The 26,373-nt window shown below is 39.1% G+C and overlaps 1 protein-coding gene and 1 long non-coding RNA gene across 2 annotated transcripts; both read left to right on the top strand.

Moving 5' to 3' along the window:
* Window positions 1-979: 979 nt before the first annotated feature.
* On the top strand, window positions 980-2,962 carry LOC122024875. The gene is made up of 3 exons (XR_006123519.1): window positions 980-1,544; window positions 1,658-1,740; window positions 2,871-2,962. It is a non-coding gene; the product is annotated as an uncharacterized LOC122024875 (long non-coding RNA).
* A 1,958-nt stretch (window positions 2,963-4,920) lies between these two features.
* LOC122024806 (WAT1-related protein At1g68170-like) lies at window positions 4,921-9,707 on the top strand. The gene is made up of 7 exons (XM_042583515.1): window positions 4,921-5,190; window positions 5,505-5,567; window positions 8,003-8,119; window positions 8,428-8,680; window positions 8,763-8,921; window positions 9,038-9,189; window positions 9,259-9,707. The coding sequence occupies exons 1-7, from the start codon at window positions 4,973-4,975 to the stop codon at window positions 9,476-9,478; spliced, it is 1,182 nt and encodes a 393-aa protein (XP_042439449.1). The 5' UTR covers window positions 4,921-4,972; the 3' UTR covers window positions 9,479-9,707.
* The last annotated feature ends 16,666 nt before the right edge of the window (window positions 9,708-26,373 follow it).

Genomic DNA, 26,373 nt, shown 5'->3' with positions numbered 1-26,373 from the left:
GTCGATGCACAGACATAAGCATTCTGAAGTCCAGGCAGTACACTATGCATCTCACACCATTCTAAGTATTTTTTATACACAAGCAGGGTAAACCTAGTGTGCCTGTGAGATGCTCTAGCTAAGAACTAGGGGTACATGCTTTCTAGGGGATAAATTCCTATGCTAAATCCAATATTTTGAAAAACTAATAAAATTGAAATTTTGAAAATATTTTTCTTAGAATTTGAAACTGAGTAATAGACTAAAATAGCAATTTTAGAAAGTAGAATCAATCCAAATCTATAAAGGATGTTTATCAAACAGACTAGAATAAACTGTCTATAGATAGGATGTCAAACATATACAAAGCATAGAGAAATATAAGGATTGATCAAGTCGGAGCATTGCTAGTAGGTGGTGGTAATGGTCGCTCAGGGCCCCGGAGAGTCTGAAGAATCTGGTCAAGTTTGGAAGTCACGTCATCCTGGAGAGCAGTCATCTCTCCCCGGAGTGTGCTGAAGCCATCCGAGACTGACTACTGTAAATGCGCGGAGGACTCCTCGAGACGAGTGAGGTGATTCTCGACGGACAATGAAGTCGAGGGCCAGATCAAAGTCGAGGGTCGGGTCGAGGTCGAGGGTTGTGCTGGAGGAGGATCCTCAAAGAGATCTGCCTCTGAAAAGTCTAACCACTCCTCTCCCTCGGCAGGGCATAAAAATCATCTCCTGCTGGAGCAGCTGGCTGTGGCCCACCTCTCCAGGCTAGCACAATATACCCTATAAAATACCGGAAAATAAAGAATAATAATAAGGGAATTTTTCAGAATTTTTGGAAATTTTTCGGAAATTTTTCGGAGCTCATACGGACGAGTTTACGGGGATAAAAATGGAGTCTGGAAAAGCCTGTTTAGGCTACCCATTTAAGCGAGGAAATGCTTATTTTTATATTTCATTTTTCTTTTTCTTTTTTTTCTTTATTTTCTCTCTTCCTCGCCGTTTCTTCCTCCCCGCGCGCCCGATAACCATCTACCCTAACTGCCGAGTGGTTTCTCCTCTTCTCTACTTCTCCCTCGCCGAGCCCCTTTTTCCTTCTTCTCTTTCCTTCTTTTGTGCCCTAGCGATCCGCGAGCTTCCACCTCTCTTCTCCTTCCCGAGCCGAACCCTCCTTCTTCCCTCATCTCTCGCGACGCTGGCCTTCTCTACGCCGAGCTCTGCACAGCACCACCGCCGACGCTCTCCCTTCTTCCTCCCTGTCCAAGCGTCGGCGATGCGCGAGCACAGCCGAGCAGAGCCCTACTCTTTGCTTTTGCGCTGTCCTCCTTCCTTCCTGTCTCTGCCCGACGACGCCACCCGAGCTCTCACGGTGAAATTGCAAAGTCGACATTGTGCCCTAGCTTGAAGCCGACGGCTACGGTTTGATCTCTCCGGCGACCATTTTTGGTTGCTGTCCTTGCTATTTCCTAGCGTCGGCAGCCGACCACTGTGCCCTAGATTCCTTCTTGCCGCAACCATAGTGCTGAGTGCCTCCCCTTTGCTCACTTTGGTGCCCTAATTGTGATCTGGGAGGTAAGGAATTTTGTGTTATGTAATTGGGTATCTTTAATTGGTGATATTCACATCTTAATCCGATTAGAGAAGGCCTAATTTCTGTTCTTATTATTAAATTGTTGAGAATTAAGGCTCGGTCGGTGAATACAACTCCGGTCATCTTTGTGCGTGGGCGATTCACAGCTTTGGGCATAAACCAGTGAGGTGAATCGAGGTAAGGTTTAGGAGTTTGATCTTCGTTGTAGATGATTGATATTTGTGTTAGCAATAATTGTTAACTTAGGTTTAGAATTAATCTAATGGTGTAATTAGGGTTAATGAGGCTAACCCTAGATGGTCGGTGGATTAGGAATTTGTTTAGCTATTTGTTTATAATTAAATTAGTTAAACTGTACGATTTACCACAGGACTTTGACGCGAGACGAGTATCTCGACGTCGGATTGGACCATATTGGACATTTCTTATCAGAGGCAGATACTTTGACTTATGTCTTTTGATATGCATAATAATATTTTTAACATATAGCAATGATTATGTTTCTTATTTGCTTCGGTTGATCACTACCCGATCTATTGCATGCTTGTTTGTTTGTTTTTATGCACATCATGTTATATATCTGATTATGTCTATTTATAGAGGTAGTGACACAACCATGTTATTTATCATGTTCAGGACCTAGGATTTTTGATACCTTATCTGATCTGTGTACTTTGATTTGATTCACTTCCCGATGGTACACATTTTACATGTATATGGATTATTGCTATGCTGCTAAGTATTTTGTCATGCTTATTATCATGCATCATTCACATGATTGCATGCTGTGCGATAGTTTGCTCCATTATTGTCGAGCACATCGCCAGTTACATGTATCCGTACACACCACCACTCATGGGTTAGTGGTAGATTAGACAGGTGTGTGACAGTTCTGCTGTTTGGCTCCGTTGGTCTGGTGACTCAGTGTGGTAGTCGGTAGACAGTTCTGCTCTGTTTGGCTCCGCTGGTTTAGTGTAGCAGCGTGGTAGCCGGCAGGCGGTTGGACTCTGTTTGGCTCCGTTGGTCCGCTCATGGGTAGTGTGACGCAACGTGGTAGCCGGCAGAGATACCTCCCCGTCATCGTGTACCGGGAGATGAGAGCATTGCGCTCCCCACTTATGATTTGGGGTAGTATGATTTGGTCCTGGTTAGTACAGTTTTCTCCTATTTTGTTTCAGTTGCATTTATCCTTCTTGTATCAAGAGACTGTACGCATGATTAGTGCTGCCTGTTATTTTCTTTATTATGCATATCAGTTGATACCCGCTGAGTGTTGGACTCACACCCTCCTCCGTTGTTATTTTCAGGTTGATGCTGTCCAGAGAGTTCCAGTCGCTAGTCCCCATGCAGTTCACGAGGATGGTTATTTGTCTTTTGGTGTTCTTTTCTAGACTATGTTTGGACTTGTTCCATTTTGGATACTTTGGATCTTGTATGGATTGTTTTACTTGTGGATGACTTTTATTTGGATTTGTTTTTACTACATGCCTGCCTAGAGGGCAGAAGAGGTAAGTTCGTTGTGATTTGTGTTTTATGAGTGTAGTGGAGTAGGACATCGGTTTTGAGCTTTATGGGTGTAGTTGAGTAGGGTGGATTTTGAGTCTTCTTATCATTATAACTGCGTGGTTGTATCAGCCAGAGGCTGAAATTGATATAAACTGCGTGGATGTCTGTGTTATTGTTTGTTTATTATTGTTATTATTCCAGTCGCATGTGACTGAGGTATATGGTGATGTAGAAAGTTTCAGATTGTCCGCCGTACAGGGGAGAAGCTGCCGAAATTTCTTCAGACGGCGACTCCCCCGGGGTGTGACATACCCTGTAAAACAAAGTTAGCACAATATAAACATGTAAAATAAAGTATTTGACAGTCATCGGACTGTCCGATTCTGATTTCGGATTTTTGATCTGAAACCCTAGGTCGAATCAACGCCTACTGTTCCCTCATCGGGGAACGCGTCCTCATCTACTCTACTCAGGAGAGTTTACCTGTTGCCAATTGATCATCCAGATCAATTGGACTTTTGCTCAGTGTCTGAGGCTCCAGGATTTTCTACTAGAGGTCCGCTCCATGACCCGCCCAGTCTTTCACTTGGTTCACGACACCAGGACTTTCTACCTAGAGTCCTCGACTCTAGGACTTTTGTCCGAAGCCCTCGACCCGCCAAGACTTCCCACCTAGGATTACCACCCCCTAGGATCTAGGGTTACCTCCCCCTAGGGTTCTCCACTTGCCTAACCGCGGCTAGGACTTTTGTCTAAGTACACTTAGGACTTTCCCCTAAGTACACTTAGGACTTTCATGCAAACTCATTCAAACACGTTAGATAACAAATAACCTTAACTTTGAACCCTTTGCCATTATCAAAACTTAGGTTCGATCGTCGGATACTTCCCGCACCAACAATATGAATATAATTAGTAGAACTAAACGAATACATATGATCCGGTTTCATGTCATTCCGAGCTTTCTAGATCTATTAGTATATTTTAATCGAAACTTCTTCTTCTCGGCCAACCATCCCATGCTCCATAGGTCTAGATGATGGATCAATCAGGAACGGTGATAATTTTAAGAATTCGGAATGATATAAAATCAGGTCCTATATATTCGTCTAATTCTCTTAATTATATTCATGATTTCAAATATTAATTTAGCACTGGTAGAAATATTTTTTATATATGAATAGGTTTTAAAAAATTCTATTTATTTAAAATAAATTATATTAATAAATGAGAGAGAAAGAGAGTTTTGATATAATGATAAAATTGTTTCTTTTGATCAAAAATCATGAGTTCAAATCTTCAAAATAACCTCTGTTAGAGAGTAGGATAAATAAGACTGTCTTGTTTTTTATTAGTAAATGAGAGAGGTAAAATAGATATAAAATGTATAATTTGGTCATTTTAAAAATTGAATACTTCACTTGGATATTCAGAAAAGTTCGGAAAACAAAAAGTGTTTTTTTCTTTTTGAAAAAATGTCAAAACACATTAAGACTCTCTGTTTCACAGTGCTCATCACTGGGACTCATTGGCACATCGCCCTGAAAACGTCCACAAGTGGCTCAGCTGAGCGCCCGGTCGGTGGACGGCTCGCGTCCACTCCCAACAGGGGACGCGACCGCGCCGAGCAGGAACGATCGGAATCCTCACGCCACGCGTCGCAACGGCGGCCTTCATAGGGGCTCAGCAATTACACTTCCCTCACCCTGAATACTTACGCAGTTTCACACCCGCCTCTTTTCGTTGGCTACTCCAGAAATGTGGGTAAAAACGCGTCTCGTCTTTCTGCGATCCCTCTTTTCCTCTGCATATATAAACGGATCGCTGGCCTCGATCGAACCTTCCGATTAACAAATAACGAGCCTCAAGAACAGGGTTCCCCTCATTTCTTCTGCGATTGTGAATGTCTTTGGCCATGGGAAGTGGAATCGGTGATTGGAGTAAGGTTGCGCGAGGATTGATGCCGCCGGCTGCAATGATGCTGGTGCAGGTGGTGTTCGCCGGAGTGAACTTGCTGTACAAGCTGGCCTTGAACGATGGCATGGACGCGACGGTCCTCGTCGCCTACCGCTACATTTTCGCCGCCGCTTTCACTACGCCTCTTGCCTTCTTCATCGAAAGGTGTGTTTATTGAAGCCATTACTCTTCCTTTTTCATTTCGATCCCATCGACGAGTATGATTTTGGTTCTTGATGTGTTTTTTTTTCCCGTTCTTTGTTTTCGAATCTGCGTTTTGCATTTATCCTTTTATAAGCAATAATATGCAAAGGAAATAGTTGTGCCGGTTTTTTAGATCCGTGCATTAGGATTCTTGTTCTGTTTTGTTTAATTTCCTTGTTTTTCGTTTCTGCCTGGAAAAAAGAAGAAGCATTCTAGTGAGCTTCAGTACAGTCTTGGATTTAACTAATCAAGGGGATGCTGTGATTGCATTGCAGGAAGCAGAGGCCAAAGTTAACAGGGAAGGTACTTGGGCTGGCTTTCCTCTGTGGATTATTCGGGTGAGACTTGCATGTATCACAAGTTCCCTGTGACATCCACAAGAAACATTTGGTTTGTAGGGGTGACTTGTGTTGTTTTTCATTGTTACTTTCTTAGATGTGCATGCGTGCCCCGTTTAATGTCTCCGTCAATTTAGATGAACACTATTTAGTTTACAGAGAGGCATTGAGTTTTATAAATAAATGACTTAATTGCTAAGTATTAGTAAGTAGGGAGTTGATAGAGTGCCCGACTCACTTAGCTGAGATGAATCGGAGCCTTTGGAATTTATTCGGGGCGCGCCGACTTACTCGGGGTGTTCAGATCATTTTCAGGCATCCTAATTCATCTCAATCGTGGAAATGAGACACGGAAATGAGTCGGGCATGGTATTCAATTATTTTATATGTCTAATTTAGATTTTCTATCAAAACAATAATTTAAAATAAAATCCTCTGTAGTACTTCCAATTGACCTTTAAATTATCTTTTTATCTGATCTTGTCTGAAATCGAGGGGAGATAGAGCACTGGGCATGGGGCGTCGAGGTGGCTTTGATGATGATCGTGTATAGACATATCCAATAGGAATGTTAGAGCAGGAATCAGGGAAGGGGTCCTTGGCACAGGTACTCCGACTCTCAAGTCAGAATGGTAGCCGAGTGAAATGGAAAAGAAGATGAATAGTAGAACAATAAATGTGAATGCGTGTGCGCGTATATATTGATGCTTCTGCGTGAGTGAGTGCACCTGACCAATGGAGAGGATCCCATTTTTATACAACCTCTTATAACCTCCACATTAATGAGGCTGCAGAGAATATCTAGTGTCAGAGTATGTCAGGTGGTGGAGGATGTACGGTATCCTCCCCCATGGTCGGAAGAAGGCTCTGTTACATGTATGTGTCAAAATGGTGGACTATTTTATGACGAATAGCTGTTATTCTCTGATAGGTTGTTCTGATTTTTTGATAATATTGTCTCCTAAAAAGTCTGGCCGGCCCTAGGGCCGATCGGGTTTATGCTGAGAACCTTACATTGGAGAAGTGGGGAGCTGGCATCGTAAGTCCGAGTGTCCGATTGACACTGGAGCCGATTGGATTTGTTCTAAGAACCTTGTATCAGAAGTGGGGAGTCGAGCCCGTAAGTCCGATTGGCTCCGGGGCCGACCGAATGTAGACTCGGAGCCCTGCCTCTGCGAAGTGGGGGGCTGAGCCTCTAGGTGCAACCGACTCTGGGTCGACCGGCTGTAGACTGAAAGTCCTGCATTTGTGAAGTAGGGAGTTAAGCCCTATAGGTCTGCTCGGTTCTAGGGTCGACTGACTATAAGAGCCTTGCCTCTGCGAAGTGGGGAGCTAAGCCTTGTAGGTCCGACTGGCTCTAGGGCCGACCAGATGTAAACTGGGAGCCCTGCCTCTGCAAAGTGGGGAGTTAAGCCCTATAGGCCCGACTGGCTCTAGGGTCGACCGGATGTAGACTGGGAGCCCTGCCTCTGCGAAATAGGGAGTTGAGCCCCGTAAGTCCAACCAGCTCTAATTCCGCCCTGGTTTGCGTTAGGGATTCAACATTCGCTCAGACAAGATGTTCGGTCGGATCTTATGTTGGGGATTCATCTTGCACTCGACCGCTACACTTGAATATAAAGTTCGGTTCAACCGAGCGATGTGTCTAGCGTGTTCTATCGGACCTTTGGTTCGATCGGCCAGAGCACTCGGTTGTGACACTTGACTCATTTTAGCATGACACTGAACGATCCGAGGTTTCGCTAACTCTGAGGAACTCGGGATCCGATTGGACCAGTGGTCCAATCAACCAACCGAATCAGCCGAGACATATGCCCGTGCTAGTCCTGAGGGTTGACCCCTTCTTGACTTTGGCCACCACATCAACCGGCTTTCTTGATGTCGAACCCCACTTCGGAGGTCCCGCCTAATTCGCCTTATCATTATCAAAACAATCATTTAAAATAAAATTAGTACTTCCAATTGGCTTTTGGATTGTTAGGTAATGTACATAGATGATATGGATGTTAACTACTCGTAGGTATAGTGTGTGTTCTAACGTGGAAATGGTAGATTTGTGTACATGTATATTGTCTATTTCTACGTAGTATCTTGATTAATTTGCTCTTGTATAAATTCTAACAATATGTTTATATATTTTTTAGAAAGAATTCGTTTATGATATATGCAAGCAAGGTCCATTAGTGTAGGTGTTTTTTGAATTCAGGACCTTGACAATAAAACTAGTTGCACATTTAGAGTCCACTCTTTTTTGCATGTGATGAACAGAAATTGGTCATATGACTCCTGTGTGAACTTTTTGAAACTTCTTGGTCATATGATTCATGTGTGAACTTTTTGAAGCGACTCTGTTCTTTCATTTATTAGCATTTACCTTCCAGGCATTCTGATTTGGCTTTTCATGCATGAATTTTGTGTTCTTTATGAATCTGCAGGGCGGGTCTTGCGCAAAATCTCTATGTTTCTAGTATGCGACTGACTTCAGTTACTTTCGTTTCTGCAATGAGCAATCTGGTTCCTGCAATGACTTTTGTTTTGGCTATCTCATTCAGGTTGACATTTTAACTTATTAAATAGTTAGGTAGTTCTTGCAGATAAAATTAAAGCTATACCAAACCCCTATCTCTTATCAGTGAGAATTAAATAATTTCAGACTGTTTTATGCTTTAGGAAGACTAATCAGGACTAGCATTGAACTAATGCATATTTGGAAGAAAACTTGGTTAAGAAAATGAAACATAACTGAGTTATAAAATCTAATTTCATATGGCAGTCATTTTTCTGAATGATATATTAATTATTTTTTAAAACGATATCATGAAAAGTTTGATCACTTATGTGCAAGCTTTGGAAAATGCAGATTTGAGAAGCTTGGAATAAGAACAAATTACGGACAGGCAAAGATCATAGGAACGCTGTTGGGATTGTCTGGTGCAATGCTTCTCACCTTTTACAAGGGAGTAGATATAAAACTCTGGTCTTCAAAGATAAACCTTCTTAAGGCAACGAATAATGGAGGCCGTGGCTCGATACCTTCACATCCTAATGATATCCTGGGATCGTTCTTGGCAGTGTCCAGTTGTTTGTGTTATGCACTGTGGTTGCTTTTTCAGGTGATCTTAACCCAACGATCCCCATTGACATTAGGAACAAGCTCTTATTTTGTTTTTGCAATTCAATCCTTATTAATTACAGGCGAAATTAACTCAACTATACCCTTGCCATTGCTCCAATACTGCATTGGTGTGTTTGATGGGGTCTATTCTAGCTAGCATTCTAGCCCTTTGTTTTCAGAGGCACAAGATCCAGTGGAGACTTGGGTTCGACATTAGGCTTCTCACTGCCGCCTATTCTGTGAGTTTGGATTCCATGTTTCGGTCTTTTAGCATAACAGCTTTATCAGCTGGAATTGTTCTAGAATTATGATCAAGTCGTAGACTCTAATAGAAACAGTAAATTTCTCCTGACAGGGCATATTGGCTACTGGGATGTGCTTCACACTGTTGGGTTGGTGCATCATGAAGAAAGGCCCTGTGTATGCCTCTGTTTTCAATCCTTTATCACTTGTGCTTGTCGCCATTTTGAGCTCATTTCTATTGAGTGAGGAGTTATATTTGGGATGGTAAGCTCTGTTTTTTTTTCTCAAAAACAAAGAAGGGTGAAAAACATTAATCCTTGTAATTTGCTGCAGTCTGTTGGGATCAGGCCTGATTGTGCTTGGACTCTACTTAGTTCTGTGGGGAAAAGGAATAGAAGAATCTAAATTTGGTGATCAATCAGTTGAAGAAGCAGTTGCCGCTGGGGAGCTTATGGAGGTGGTAGTAGTTCGAGAAACTGGTACTCATCTTCCCTCTGCAATTATAAATGATGCTGAACTAAACCATAACACAGAGGAGGAAGACAAGCCATGAGATTCCCTTTATTTCAGGTTAAAATTCATAGGTTTTAAATCAACCTGTACGAGTAGTGAACTACTGCAGATGTGTAAGAAAATCATAAAGCTGTGTCTAACCTCTCCCTACAAAGGGTTGTTGTGCAGAGAATGTCTTGTGCACAGAATGTCTTGTGATTTACCTGTCTATATTTTGTTATGGGGCCGATGATACGGACCGTTTGAGATGAACGATATCTAATAGAAAATCATACAGCTCAGCAGTTTTCTTAATGGCAGAGTACTCTCCTGTATCAGTTAGTTGTATTAATAGAATGAAATCACAGGCTGAAGGAAGGAACTAACAATGGACTCACGAAATATGTTTTATGAGCTTCTTCTCCAGGCACCCGTGTTGGAACAAAATTTTAGCTATATATTGATAACCATACTATCTAAAAATGAGATAAATCATGGGGTTTAGTCTAATACAATGACCTCTTTATATGGGTCAGGTAACCCAAGATTCATTTTTTTATTAGTACAATTAGTACCCATGATTAAACTTAGATTTTCATTAATGATAAACGGATTAAAGTTAGATATTGTGTTATCTAACCTTATTACTAAATGTATAAAATTTGATGGATCTGGAGGACCTGACACCAGGCTGAAATCCAGCTAGGTCTATTGGACCTGATAGTGAGTAGGAAGCCTAAATACGTTTAGAGGATCTGATATCTGACAGGAAGTTCAGTTGGGTCTGCAAGACCTGACAATTGATCGAAGTCCAATTGGGTCTGCGGACCTGACAACTGGTAGAAAAATTTAGTGGGTTAAAGGAGAGTCAACAATTTCTGCATGATAACTGAAGTAAGTCACTAGAGCAGGGCGATCCAGTGAGGACAAGTCCCAGTGAGACTATAGGAGCAGTCCATCTTAAAACCATTTTGGAAGTCTAAGTTAAGATCATGATTAGATCCGGGTCTTGATAAGATAAGATCTAAGTCATAATATTTTAAATGTGCTAATTCTATTTTATAGGGTAATTTTTGTTACTTAGACTAACGTATTTTGTAGGGAATCAATACTACAAATTGGCTAGAAAAAGGGTCTCCAGGTGCCTAGAAGTGTTCAGGCATCCGGAGGTCCAAGCGTCCGGACCGGGTCCAAGTGCCTAGATTGGCCCGAACCCATGCACTCGAGCAGAAGAGTTGGTGCATGTTGATTGGCCATCACACGTCAGAGTCCAGGCGCCCGAACTTGGATATATTTTTCACGGATAGAGTTTCGACGAGATACTATTAGACCGATACACACGTGAGAAGGGGGGGGGGGGAGGGTGAATCACGTACTTTTCAGAAACCCTTCTTTTCTTTTTTAAAATTTAAAGTATATGAACGCAACGGAAAAGAAACAAACAACACCAAAAAACACACGAGCGGTTTACTTGGTTCGGAGACTTTGACGACTCCTACTCCAAGACCCAGGTCTCACGGACCTATCGATGGGTAATTCACTATAAGTCTCTTCTAGTACCTCCGGAAGAGGGAATCGAGTACAAAAATAGGGACAGTGTAACAACCTACACTTCCCTTTTAAAGCAGTATAATTAAAAAATGCAACACTAATAACAGGTTACCAACAAGTTGGAGAGTTCGGCGTCTTGTTGTTGGTCTGCCGAAGATGATCGGATGTCCTAGAATTATAGCTCTAAGGCAGACAAACTTTTTAGAGTAGCAGCAAGAAGCAAAAACAGTCGGAAGCCCAATCAAATGCGTAGTAGTTTGTATATCTGTTTTGTGTTGAAGCCTTCTCGAGACTCACTTATATAAGGCATGGAAGGCACCTTCCATAGGCATGGAAGACGTCTCCAACCTGTGAAACTTGATCCCGAACAATCCGACACTCATCCGCGGCGAAGTCAAAAATTTATCCTGCGGAAGGCGCCTTCCGTAGCCATGGAAGACGCCTTTTTATGAATAGTACGAATGCACCTTCACTGCTTGAAAGCGCCTTTGGACACTGTTCATCTAAAGGCAATTTTGCTCCTTTTTTTTCTACAAAATAACGTTAGTCCAAATAACCTGCAACATAAGTATTAGGACAATAATAATTAATAATAAAGAGTAGTAATTAGTTCCTATCCTCTCAGGACCAGGAACTAGTCAAGGTCTCAGTTTAAGGATCCCAAATGGACCTAAACTGGACCGAGGCCTAATGTCCCCTCAACCGGGATGCGTCCTCACTTAGTCACTATCCTCTAGTGACTTACCTTAACTTACCAATTTACCAGACATTCGGTCAACCCGTCGACCTGTCTGGACTTCTCGCCAGGTATTCGGTCAACCGGTCGACCTATCTGGACTTCGTACTAGCTATCCTGTCGGCTCGTTGACCTAGATAAATTTCCTGCTAGATATCCAGTTGACCCGTCGACCTATCTAGATTTCGTACTGCACACTTAATCAAGTGGTTAGATCACAATAGAACATAACTTAACTTAATTGTTATTCATCAAAACCTGAGTTAGACTGTTAGTGCAAATTGCACCAACAATCTCTCCATTTTTGATGCAATGATAACCTGGGTTAAGTTAGGAAAAAATATGCAAATTAAGCATAAAAAATATGAGTAAATTAGCTTATATTATTTTGATTATTTGTGGGGTTTAAGTTGTTCTGATTTTTCTTTTGTTTGTTAACTTAATCCCTAACTCTCCCCCTTTAACATTCATAAAAAAAAAACATGAGTTAATAAATAAGACAGTGAAACAAAAACTTGTTCAAAAAAAATAGGCAACAAAAACAAGGTTTAGAGTTATGGGGGATATAATTAACCAAAAAATGAAGATTTGCAAAATACTTGTAATTCTTTGAAAAACTAATTGTAAAGTTTAAATAGTTATTAAGAAACTTTAAAGAAATAAGTTTTGTAAAAAAAAAATTTAGGGATGAACCTTTTTCAAGATTGAAACTTTTAAAAGACTAATTTTTGCAAAAATGAAACTTTTTCAAAAATTTCCAAGGAAAACTTTTTCAAGTTTGTTTAAAAGCAGTTTACAAAAATTAAAATAGTCAGTTTTCAAAACTATCAAAATTTTACAAAACATTGGATATTTCAAAATGTGTCAAGAATGATTTTCAAAATAGAATTTTGAAAAGTATAGGTGTGTTTTCGAAAAACATCTTTTAGAAATATTTTGAAAAAGTATTTTTGAAAAATATAAGTATATTTAAAATATCTATTCAAAGTAAATGTAAACAAAAATTTGAAAGTCATTTTTAAATATCCTCCCCCTGAATCTGACATTATTTCAAAATAATCTAATCAACTATAAATTGTTATTAACTGTATAACCGTTAGTTACTAACTAACTATCAAAAGATAATAGTGTTCACTTGGTTAGTCAGTTTAAGTCTTTTTATCCCGTTAGTATTTGACTAAACTGGATTACTTAACCTGATTACTATAAATTTAGTATTTAACGCCCAGACTTATGTTGATGTATTGATATAAGTATCTTAAGTCCAAGCAATCTGCCTATGCATCTCACCCCTTTCTAAGTTTGACAATACATAAACAAGATAACCCTAATGTGTTGGTGAGATGCTCAAGTACTAAATCTATAGGAACATGCTTTCTACAGAGTTGATCTATACTAGGGCAAAGATTGATTTTGAAAATTCTAAAAATAAGGGAATTTTAAGAAAAATATGAAAAAAAATACCCTAGAATTTGTAAATTTTTGAAAATAATTTTGAAATTAGTGGTCCTAGTCTTTGAAATACACTCCTAATTTTAATAAATAGACTAAAAGAAAAAAAAATTGACTGAAGATAGTAAGTCATATAATATATAATGCATAATAGTATATGTGATATGATCATGTCTGATCATCGTCAGCAGGTGGTGGTGGTAGGGGTTGCTCAGGTGCTCGCAGAGCCTGAAGAATCTGCTCAAATCTGGTGGTCATGTGTTGGTGCAGTTTTGCACTAACTGTCTAACTCAGGTTTTGATGAATGACAAGTAAGTTAAGTTAGATTTTGTTGTGATTTAACCACTTGATTAAGTGTGTAGGAAATCCAGTTAGGTCAACAGGCCGACCGGATAGCTGGTACGAAATTCAGCTAGGTCAACGGGCTGACCGGATAACTGGTACGAAAGTCAGCTAGGTCAACAGGCCGACCGGATAGCTGGTACGAAATTCAGCTAGGTCAACGGGCTGACCGGATAGCTGGTACGAAAGTCAGCTAGGTCAACAGGCCGACCAGATAGTTGTTACAAAATCCAGCTACGTCGACAGGTTAACCGGATAGCTGGTATGAAGTCCAGACAGGTCAACGGGCTGACTAGATATCTGGCAAACTGGTAAGTTAAGGTAAGTCACTAGAGGAGAGTGACCAAGTGAGAATGAGTCCCGGTTGGAGGGATAGTAGGCGTCGGTCCAGTTTAGGTCCATTTGGGATCCTTAAGCTGAGACCTTGACTAGTTCCTGGTCCTAGGAGGATAGGAACTAATTAATACTGCTCATTATTAATGTACTAATATTTATTTTGCAGGTTATTATTTTATTTATTGGACTAACACTGTTTTGCAGGATAAAGGAGCACATTTGCCTTCGGATGAACAGTGACCGAAGACGCCTTCAAACTTGATAGAAGACACCTTCGCACTGTTCATAGAAGATGCCTTCCATGGCCATGGAAGGCGTCTTTCGTAGGATAAACTTGGATGTTGTCGCATATAAGAGCCGAGCCGTTCGGGATAGAGTTTGACCAGTTGAAGGTGCCTTCCACGCCTATGGAAGGCGCCTTCCACAGCCAAGCAACCAACACCAACTTCCATACGAGCTACTACGCGCCTGTTTGAGGTTTTGACTGCTCTGGGCCCCTGCTACGACTCTGTTGTTAAGCTGCTGCGCCCAATGACTACTCCAAGGAGTTTCGATCGAGGCTAGGCAGACCCACATCTACACGAGGGCTCCCACTTTCAATCCCTAAAGTGTCAATAAAATTTAATTTGTGTAATTAATTACTGCAAAAAGAACAATTGCAGGGTGTTGCATTTGTTCGAACTTTCCTTTGTATTTCGATCCCCTCTTCTGAAGGTACCAGAAGAGGCTTATAGTGAATTACTCATCGATAGGTCTGCGGGACCTGGGTTTTGGAGTAGGAGTCGTCGAAGGTCCCGAACCAAGTAAAACCATTCGTGTTTTCCTGTGTTGTTCGCCCTTTTAATTTCCACTGTGCATACTCGTAATTTCAAAGCCAAAAAAGATGAATTTTTGAAAACTACGTGATTCACCCCCCCTCTCACGTGCGATTGATCCAACAAGTGGTATCAGAGCATGCTCTGCTCTGAATTGGTGCAACCACTAATCAAGCCGGGGGAATCATTTTTAGATTTCTTTATTTTTCGCATTCTATTTGAATTAGTAAAACTTTTCTTGTTCAGATAATTTTTTCGTTCGATTTTAATTTGAGATTGGTGCAACACCTCTCAATTTTTTCTACATTTTTTAATATATCTCAAACACTGCTAATTCAAGACCAAGTCTTGGTACCCTGTTTTAGTTTTTTTTCTACAACTGTGAAATGTCACAATTTGAAGGGTACAACACCGTTCATCCTCCCCTATTCAACGATGACGACTTCCCATATTGGAAGAAGCAGATGAAAGTGTACCTAAAAACAAACTACAACCAATGGTTCAACATCGTCAAAGGGTACAAGGCTCCAGTCGACCACAACACCGGAATTCCAATGGACCCGGAAAATTGAAATCCAGAAATGAAGAAAAAAAACACAAATTGACTTCAAAGCCCTCAACACAATCAGTGTGGGCTAACAAAAGAAAAGCTTAATCGCGTTGGCCTACACGAAAACGAAAGGAACTTTGGGACAAGCTCATAGAACTGCACGAGGGAACCAACGACGTAAAGGTAATAAAGAGAGATTTATTTTTAAATAAATTATTTAATGTCAAAATGTAAGAAGGTGAGACTGTCAGTCAGTTGCATGCGAGGATAAAAGACATCCTCAATGGACTCCACACAATCGACCACTAATTAGAGAATCGGGATATGATAAGGTATGCCTTAAATGTATTTCCTCTAAATGCACTGTGGGCATCCATCGTGGATGCGTATAAGATTTCGAGAAACTTGTCAAAGTTAATCTAGATGAATTATTCTATGAACTAAAACTGCACGAACAGACTAACCCCAAATCCGAGAAAGATCTTGCTCTTATTGCAGGGTCATCAAAAGACGAGTCCAAATTCAAGTCGGAACCTGAAGTCGAGTCTGACCTAGACTCAGATGATGAAGAACACTTGGTGAACTTGGTAAGAAAAATATTCACCAGAAGAAAGAAGAACTTCACCAACAAAGACTTGTAGAAGATCAACTCCACCTCCAACTCTAACAATAAAAATGTGACTTGCTTTGGATGCAACAAGAAGGGGCACTACAAGGCCGATTGCTCGAATCTAAAGAAGAAGAAGGCCCTGAAAGAAATGTTGGACAAATCGTTTGGAGATGAATTAGACAGCAGAGAACCGAAGCACTCTAACTACCTCGCGCTGATGGCTTACGAAATAGAATCGGAGAATGAATCGGGAGACGGGTCCAAACTCGAATCAAACCACGAGTCCGTGCTTGTTTCCGAAGGTTCTGATGAGGTATACTTTGGTTTAAGCAGAAAGTTCTTTAAATTTATTGCATGCTTGAATAAAATAAACGAACTAACAAAAGAAAATAACAAACTTAATGAACAATTAAAATTAAGTGCAACGACTGAACCAATTCAAGCTGAAATCCCAACTCAAGTTGCAAAACTTGAGGACGATAATTTTAGATTAAAAAATAAAACAATTAAACTAAAAGAGTTATTAAAAAAATTCATAACTAGATCCAGTACCTCGATATGATACTTGTATCACAAAGAGCTGTGTACAATAAGTCCGAACTCGGATATAAGCCCAGCTCAACCAACAAATCTTTTATATCTTTAGTTAACCAAAATAAAAAACAAAGTAAACCTTGGGTTCTGAAAACGTGTCTAACTATACAAGTAGGACTCAATCAATACTACATTCCTAAAGATAAAATTTATTATATAAATCAAAACAAATCAAAAGACTCTCCCTTAAACTCTAAAGTTAAATCTTCAAAAATAAATACAAAACAAAAGAAAAACCTTAAGTTATTTAAACCTAACTTAAATAAAAATAATATAAACAAAAACTATAACCAAGTATATTATAACTATAAAATTAATCGACGTAAATCCAAAACTTAACCCAAAAGATTCAATAATTCAGGGGGAGACTCCAAATTAGTTGGCACCTCCAAAATAATAATTTACTCAGCAGGGTAATTAGGACTAGCTAAAATAAGAACAACAGTTTAACTTGACAAAAGTACTGATGAAGTTTATGTCTATGCATGTCTAGAAAGATATGATTTCGACTTGGTGCATTTGGCTTAGTGAAACTAACTGAAACTACCCCTTATGGTTCATAACTAGTTAGACCAATGTTTTATACTAAGTTCAGTGGATAAGACTATTTAGAAAATCTCGAAGGCATGATTACTCTAATAATATCCAAGTGACTCACCATAACTCAGAAGTTTATCCAAAGAAAGCCTGTTTGTTGAACCCAAAGCCAAACATGAATCTAACACAAAGTTAAACCAAACCCTGAAATTAAACCTAACTCATCTCACAAAATTATAGGATTCCCTGATTGAAAACATAGATTAGGTTAGATGACTAACGACTTGACTATGATGAAACATATGCTCCAATAACTAGACTTGAATATATCAGAATGCTACTTAGCTATGCAGCCCATAAAGGATTTAAACTTTATCAAATGGATGCAAAATCCACTTTTTTAAATAGGCTAATAAAAGAAGAAGTTTATGTAGGTCAACCACCTGGGTTTGAAAGTCTAGACCATCCTGACCATGTCTTTAAACTTAAGAAAGCATTGTATGGTCTTAAACAAGCACCTAGGGCCTAATATGTAAGGTTGACCTCTTATCTAATTTCCAAAGGATTCAACGAATGACAAATTGATCCAACTTTATTTGTAAAATCGATCAACCAAGATATCTTTATAGCCCAAGTATATGTAGATGACATAATTTTTTGTTCAACTAACTCAGAATTTTTACAAGAATTCATAACCTTAATGGAACATGAAGTTGAAATGAGCTTAGTAGGTAAACTAACTTACTTTTAAGGTCTACAAATTAAATAAACTATTGAAGGAAATTATGTCTACCAACAAAAATATATTAAGGAATTACTTAAAAATTTTGGAATGGAAAACACCAAAGAAATAAAAACTCCAATGACAACTAACACAACCTTATATAATGCCCCAAATAGAAAACCAGTTGATCTAAAATACTATAGAAGTGCAATAGGTAGCCTTCTATACTTGACTGCAAGTCGACCTGAGACTTTATTTACAGTTAGTATGTGTGTTAGATACCAGACTTGTGTTAAAGAATCTCACTTAACTAACGTAAAAAGAATTTTTAGATATCTAAAAGGAACTTCAAATGTAGAAATTTAGTATCCTAGAACACCCAATTTTGAACTCATAGGTTACTTTGACTCAGACTATGATGGTTGTAAACTAGACCATAAAAGTACAAGTGGTGGATGTTAGTTACTTGACCCATCAGTTGTCAGTTGGTTTAGTAGAAAGCAACATTGTGTTGCCTTATCTACTACTGAGGCAAAATATATAGCAATAGGAGAATGCGTTGTACAATTGTTATGAATGATGCACACTCTAAAAGATTTTAATTTAAACTTTACAAAAATGAAAGTACTAATTGACAATGTTAGCTCAATTAATTTAACAAAAAATCCTGTGCATCATTCAAGAACCAAACACATTGAAAGTAGACATCACATTGAAAGTAGACATCACTAAAGGTGACAGTGAACTCAAGTATATCGAGTCCAAGTCAAACTTAATTAACATATTCACCAAACCCCTCCCTGAAAGTGAATTTAGCAACTTACGACGTCAGTTAGGAACGTAGACATCACATTGAAAGTAGACATCACTAAAGGTGACAGTGAACTCAAGTACATCGAGTCCAAGTCAAACTTAATTAACATATTCACCAAACCCCTCCCTGAAAGTGAATTTAGCAACTTACGACGTCAGTTAGGAATGTATTTAATAGACTAGGACTCATACTTTTAAAATTATTTTAAAAAATTTTCAAATTTTAGGATAAAAATTCTTTACTTTTCTCAAAATGGCCTTATTTTTAGAATTTTCAAAATTAGTTTTAGCCTTAGTCTAGATCAAATCCATAGAATACATGTTCTATAGATCTAGGACATGAGCATCTCACCAACACTTTAGGGTTATCTTGTTTGTGATTACCGCAATTAGAAAAGGAGTGAGATGCATAGGCAGATTGTCTGGACTTAAGATGCTTATATCAATGCATCAACATAAGTCTGAGCGTTAAATACAAAATCTATAGCAATCAGGTTAAGTAATCTAGGTTAGTCAAACACTAACCGGATAAAATGACTTAACCTGATTAACCAAGTGAATACTGCTATCTTTTAATAGACAATTAGTAACTAATGGTTAGATAATTAGATAATTCATACTTGATTAGATTATTTTGGAGTAATCTCAGGTTCAGGGGGAGGATAAATAATTCAACAAAATTTTGTTTTACTCTTTCAAAAATCTTTTTTAAAATTATTACACGTTTTGAAAAATTATTTTGAAAACTGTTTCAATTTTTCCAAACTACTTTAAAAACAATTTTAAATGTTGCAGCACTTGGCATTTTAACTTTTTGTTTTAAAAGCCTTTTTTTTGGAGAACTTTGCATTTTCAAAATTCTTGTTGGCAACCCTTAAAGTTTCTAAAGTTAGTAGATTTTAAAAGTATTTTCAACTTTATTAGCCTTGTGAAAATACTAATATACAGTGTTTTAAAATTTATTTTGAAAAATATCTTTAATTTTTTTTTCTGATTTATAAAATGTCTTAAAAATACTTTGAAAAAGTTTTTGAAAAGGTCCTTTTCAAAACTATTTTTTTTTTACTTAGAAATTTTTAATAAGTTGTTTTCTTTATCATTTTGAAATGCTAAGTGGTTTCACAACTATCCTTGAACATATTTTGTAAAATATATTTTTTGAGAAGTTTTTATGGTTATATATTTTTTTCCTCCCTCAAGTAATCCTGAAAACTATTTATTGTACAAATTTCTTTTCTTTTTCTTTTCTTAGCACATCTTTTGTTTAAATATCTATTCCTGCTTTTTTTGATAAATGCCAAAGGGGGAGAGTTAGGGTTAAGTTGATTAAGTTAGCAAACTCTGAAATGAATTAAATTCGAATAACTTAAACCATATTTTTTATCAATTTTTTTTTATATTTTTTTTCCTAATTTAACCCAAGTTGTCATTGCATCAAAAAGGGGGAAATTGTTGGTGCAGTTTTGTCCTAACGATCTAACTCAGGCTTTGATGAATGACAAATAAGTTAAGTTAGGTTTTGTTGTAATATAACCACTTGATTAAGTGTACAGGAAATCCAGTTAGGTTAACGGGCCAACCGGATAGCTGGTACGAAATTCAGCTAAGTCAACGGGCCAACCGGATAGTCGATACGAAAGCTAGCTAGGCCAATGGGCCGATTGGATAGCTGATACAAAATCTAGCTAGGTCGACGGGCCGACTGGATAGTTGGCATGAAGTCCAGACAGGTCGACGGGCTGATCGGATGTTTGACAAACTGGTAAGTTAAGGTAAGTCAGTAGAGGAAAGTGACCAAGTGAGGACGCATCTCGGTTGGAGGGGCAATAGGCGTCAGTCCAGTTTAGGTCCATTTGGGATCCCTAAGCTGAGACATTGACTAGTTTCTAGTCCTGGGAGAAAAGGAACTAATTAATGCTACTCATTATTAGTGTACTAACATTTATCTTACAGGTTATTATTTTGTTTATTAGACTAACATTGTTTTATAGGATAAAGGAGCACATTTGCCTTCGAATGAACAGTGTCTGAAGGTACCTTCAAACTTGATAGAAGGCGCCTTCACACTGTACATAGAAGACGCCTTCACACTGTACATAGAAGGCGCCTTCCGCAGGATAAACTTGGACGTCGTCGTGGATAAGAGTCGATCAATTCGGGATAGAGTTTAACCAGTTGAAGGCACCTTCCACGCCTATGGAAGGCACCTTCCACAACCTATATAAGACATGCTTGACCAAGAAACCAGCAACAACTTTCATACGAGCTACTACGCGCTTGTTTGAGGTTCTGGCTGCTCCGGGCCCATGCTACGACTCTATTGTGAAGCTGCTGTGCCCGACGACTGCTCCGAGGAGTTTTGATCAAGGCCAGTTAGACCGATACCTACATGAGTGCTCCCACTTTCAATCCCCAAAGTGTCGGTAAAATTTAATTTGTGTAATTAATTACTACAAAAAGGATAAGTGCAGGGTGTTGCACTTGTTCGAACTTTCCTTTGTATTTCGATCCCCTCTTCTGGAGGTACCGGGAGATATTTATAGTGAATTATCCATCGATAGGTTCGCGGGATCTAGATCTTAGAGTAGGATTCGCTAAAGGCTCCGAACAAAGTAAAACTGTTCATGTTTTCCTGTGTTGTTCACCCTTTTAATTTTTGCTGCGTATACTCATGATTTTAAAACAAAAAAAAGATGAGTTTTTGAAAACCACGTGATTCACCCCCTCCCCCCCTCCTCTCACGTGCGATCAATCCAACATCATGTCATCTCGGAGAGAAGTAAATCCAATGGTCACCTCCCCCCGGAGTGTGCTGAATCCATCCGAGATTTATAGCTGAAGCTGTGCGGAGGACTCCTCAAGTCGAGCGAGTCGATCCTCGACGGATAGAGAAGTCGAGAGCTGGGTCGAGGTCGAGGGCTGGGTCAGAGTCGGAGGATATCCAAATAGCTCCTCAGCCATAAACTCTGGCCACTCCTCTCCCTCGGTTGAAAAATGGGTGGAAAATCATCCTCGGCCTCGACTGATATGGCTAGCTACTGCCCACCTCTCTAGGCTAGAACCCCCTAAGCAGTGATGTCTATATGCACTAAAGTTAGTTGATGCTGGCCAAACTCGTCATATGCACTAAGGGAACTAGACTTACCCTAGGTCATATCTACTTCTATGATCGAAAATATGTATGTCAAGATGTGACAATAGGACATATGAACCTGACACATAGTGACGAGACTGGATGCATGTATGACATTATGAAACATATGTAATGCAATGCCAATGTCTAGACGCTGACAAAGAGCATACAAAAAGAAAGAGTGGGAGGGTTGTATCATCGTAACGTCGCGAGATATGATCGGCAAAATGCATGTGGTCAGGACTCGATATAGGATATAGTTCTGGACTCTAAAGGAGAGTGACCTAAAGTCAGTCATTGTAGGTAGTCTCTCCTCCCCCAAAAAATACATATAGATAGTATCTAATATAATATGGGAGTAGGGCTCGCCAAATGGCAGGTCTCTACCAGGATAGTATAAAAATGTGCATGCAAATCTCCTAAGTCCTATCATATAATTAGGTGGGAGAAAAGTGAAAATCCTTTCCACCAACTCTGGTGGAGTAGGTCAGGTCATCTATCTTTTTCTAAGTTGTTATAGAACTGAGCACACAAATCAAGATTTACTGCATGACTGCAGTAAACTAGTTTATCTAACTGGTAGTACTCAATAATTTGTGTGATAGGGGCGCAATACTGAGTAAAAAAGGTTCTACTTAAGTACCTAGTTTTTAGGGCAACATATGTATGCTTTACAAAAGACAACATAAGTTGCTCAGAAGGGAATCTAACATCAGTAGATGGAGTATTGCTAGGCCAAGGGGGCAACATGTCATCTTCTCCTAATTTTATACAAGCATATTTGATCACAAATTGACAAAGAAAACACATAAGAACTAAGGATTGACAAGATAAACTAAGTTGAGGTATACCTAGGAGGCATTTTGAGGTTTTGGGATGAAGAATTGCGGGAAAAAGTGGGTGGAAGGCACCTTATCACGTTTGGAATCGCGAACAAAGCATTGCTTTGTTCGTTGGAAGAAGATGAATCGAAGGCATCTTCAACATCAGGTTGAAGGTGCATTCTATGCCTTATGGAAGGCACCTTCAATCGACTGAAGGTGCCTTCAGTCGGTTTGGGCGGGAATATTCCCGCCCTCCTGAGGGAGTCTTTTAAAGTTAATTTAAATTTAAATTTAAATTTAAATTTAATTTACTTTTAATTTTAATTTTAATTTAAATTGATTTAATTTAATTATTTTACCTTAGTTATCTCACCCGATCTATATTTTCAATCCGGGAATCATATGATTTTGTGAGATAAATTAAGTTCAATTTCAGGATTGGATTTAACTTTGTGTTAAATTCAGGTTTAGCTTTGGGTTCAACAAATAAGTATTTTTTGGATAAACTTCTAGGCTATGGTGAGTCACCTGGACATCATTAGAGTAACTATGCCTTCAAGGTTTTCTAAATAATCCTATCCACTGAACTTAGTACAAAATATTGGTCTAACTAGTTAGGATCCGTAAGGGGTAGGTTCAGTTAGTTCCACTAAGCCAAATGCACTAGGTCGAAGCCATATCTTTCTAGACATGCATAGACAGAGTTTTCCTAACTTACTATCATCCAAAACTTCATCAGTACCTTTGGTCAAGTTAAACTTTGTCCATATTTAGACTAGCCCTAATTACCCATCCGAATAAGTTATTATTTTGGAGGTGCCAACTAATTTGGAGCATTCCCCTGAATTATTGAACATTTAAGTTTTGGTTTTACGTCGATTTGTTTTATAGTTGTAGTATACTTGGTTATACCTTGTGTTTATGTTAGGTTTAATTAACTTAAGATTTTTCTTTTGATTTGTATTTATTTTTTAAGTTTTAATTTTAGAATTTAAGGGAGAGTCATTTGATTTAATTTGATTTATGTAATGAATTTTATCTTTAGGTATATAATATTGATTGAGTCCTACTTGCGTGGTTAGACACGCTTTTGGAACCCAAGCCTTAATTTGTTTTTTATTTTGGTTAACTAAAGAAATAAAGGATTTGTTGGTTGAGCTGGACTTGTATTCGAGTCCGGACTTGTTGTACAAAGCTCTTTGTGACCCAAGTATCATGTCGAGATACTTGGATCTAGTTGTAAATTTCTCTAGTAATTCTTTTAGTTTAATTACTTCGCTTTTCAACCTGAAATTGTCCTCCTCAAGTTTTGGAACTTGAGTTGGGATTTAAGGTTGAGTCTGTTTACCTGTTGTATTTGATTTTGATTGTTCTTTAAGTATTTTATTTTCTTGGGTTAGTTCAATTATTTTAGTTTTAGAAGTAGTTAATTTCTTATTTAAACATGAAATGATTTTAAAAAACTTTCTACTTAAATCAAAATATATCTTATCAGAACCTTTGGGAGCGAGTGCGGACTCGTGACTTGACTCGGGTTTGGACCCGTCTTCCGATTCATTCTTCGATTTTGGTCTGTACATCAGTGCGAGGTAGTTGTTGTGTCTTGGCTCGTCATTGCCTGATTCCTTCGAGGATGATTCGTCCCAAGTCGCCTTTAGAGCTTTCTTCTTCTTGAGACTTGGGAAGTCGGTCTTATAATGCCTCTTCTTGTTGCATCCAAAGCATGTCACGCTCTTGCTGTTCGAGTTGGAGGTGGAGTTGATCTTCTGCAGATCTTTGTTGGTGAAGTTCTTCTTTCTTCTGGTGAACATTTTCTTTACCAAGTTCACTAGGTATTCTTCATCATCTGACTCTGGGTTAGACTCGATTTCAGGTTTTGGCTTGGTCCTAGATTTTTCTTTCGACGTTCCTGTAATAAGAGCAATACCTTTCTCGATTTTGGCATTGGTATATTCGTGTAGCTCTAATTCACAAAAGAGTTTGTCTAATTTAAATTTTGATAAATTCCTCGAAATCTTATAGGCATCCACGATGGATGCCCATAGTGCATTCTGAGAAAATGCGTTTAGAGAATACTTGATTAGATCCCGGTTCTCCATCTGGTGGCCGATGGTGTGAAGTCCATTGAGGATATTCTTTATCCTCGCGTGCAGCTGACTGACAATCTTATCTTCCTACATTTTTATATTAAATAATTTATTTAGATATAAGTCTCTTTTCATTACCTTTGCGTCATTGGTCCCCTCGTGTAGGTCTATGAGTTTGCCCCATAGCTCTTTGGCATTTTGGTGAGGTCCGACACGATTCAGCTCTTCTTTTGTTAGCCCGCACTGGATTGTGTTGAGGGCCTTGAAGTCAATTTGTACTTTTTTCTTCATTTCCGGATTCTAATTTTCTGGGTCTATTAGAATTCTGGCAATGTCCATTGGTGCCTTGTACCCTTTGATGACGCTGAACCACTGGTCGAAGTCCATTTTCAGGTACACCTCCATCCGCTTCTTCCAGTACAAGAAATCATCCTCGTTGAAGAGTGAGAGTCGAACGGTGCTGTATCCTTCGTTTTAGGTCATTTCACAGTTGTAGATAGAAAACTAAAAAAGAGGTGTCAAGACTTGGTCTTGGATTAGTAGAGTTTGAGGTAATCAAAATATAAAAGAACTTGAGAGGTATTGCACCAACTTTAAATTAAAATCGAACGAAAAAATTATTTGAATAGGTAAAGTTTTACCAATAATGCGAAAAACAAAACAAAATCTAAAAATGATTCCCCTGGCTTGATTGATGGTTACATCAATTCAAAGCAAAACCTGCTCTGATACCACTTGTTGAACCGATACACACGTGAGAGGGGGGGTGAATCACGTGGTTTTCAGAAGCTCTTCTTTTCTTTTTAAAATTTAAAGTATATGAATGCAGTGGAAAAGAAACAAACAACAAAAAAAAACATGAGCGGTTTACTTGGTTCGGAGCCTTCGGCGCCTCTTACTCTAAGACCCAGATTTCGCGGATCTATCGATGGGTAATTCACTATAAGCCTCTTCCGATACCTCCGGAAGAGGGAATCGAGTACAAGAATAAGGGCAGTGTAATAGCCTACACTTCCCTTTTAAAGTAGTAGAATTAAAAAATGCAATACTAATAACAGGTTACCAACAAGTTAGAGAGTTCGGTGTGTTGTTGTTGGCCTGTCGGAGATGATCGGATGTCTCAGAAGTGTAGCTTGAAGGCATCAGACTTTCTAGAGTAGCAGCAGGAAGCAGAAATAGTCGGAAGCCTAATCGAATGTGTAGTAGTTTGTATATTTGTTCTGTGTTGAAGCCTTCTCGAGAGCCACTTATATAAGACATGGAAGGCGCCTTCCATAGGCGTGGAAGACACCTTCCATAGGCATGGAAGGCGCTTCCAACCTGTGAAACTTGATCCCGAACAATCCGACACTCATTCGCGGTGAAGTAAAAAATTTATCCTGCGGAAGGCGCCTTCCGTAGCCATGGAAGACGCCTTTTATGAATAGTACGAATGCGCCTTCATTCTCTTCTAGTGACTTACCTTAACTTACCAATTTGCCAGACATTTGATCAGCCCATCGATCTGTCTGGACTTCATGCCAGCTATACGGTTAGCCCGTTGATCTAGCGGGACTTCTCGCCAGATATTCAATCAATCCGTCGACCTATCTCGATTTCGTACTAGCTATCCGGCCGGCCCGTTGACCTATCTGGATTTCCTGCCAGATATCCAATCGGCCCGTCGACCTATCTGAACTTCGTACTGCATACTTAATTAAGTGGTTAGATCACAACATAACATAATTTAACTTACTTGTCATTCATCAAAACCTAAGTTAGACTGTTAGTGCAAATTCCACCAACAGATACAACCACGTTAGCGGTCCAGGCGCCTGAACTTGGATAGATCTTTCATGGATAGAGTTTCACC

The sequence above is a fragment of the Zingiber officinale genome, chromosome 9B, assembly GCF_018446385.1.
Source record: "Zingiber officinale cultivar Zhangliang chromosome 9B, Zo_v1.1, whole genome shotgun sequence".
In the NCBI taxonomy this organism is placed as follows: Eukaryota; Viridiplantae; Streptophyta; class Magnoliopsida; order Zingiberales; family Zingiberaceae; genus Zingiber; species Zingiber officinale.
Note: the sequence above shows the minus strand (reverse complement) of the source record. Positions and strands in the feature narration are given on the sequence as shown.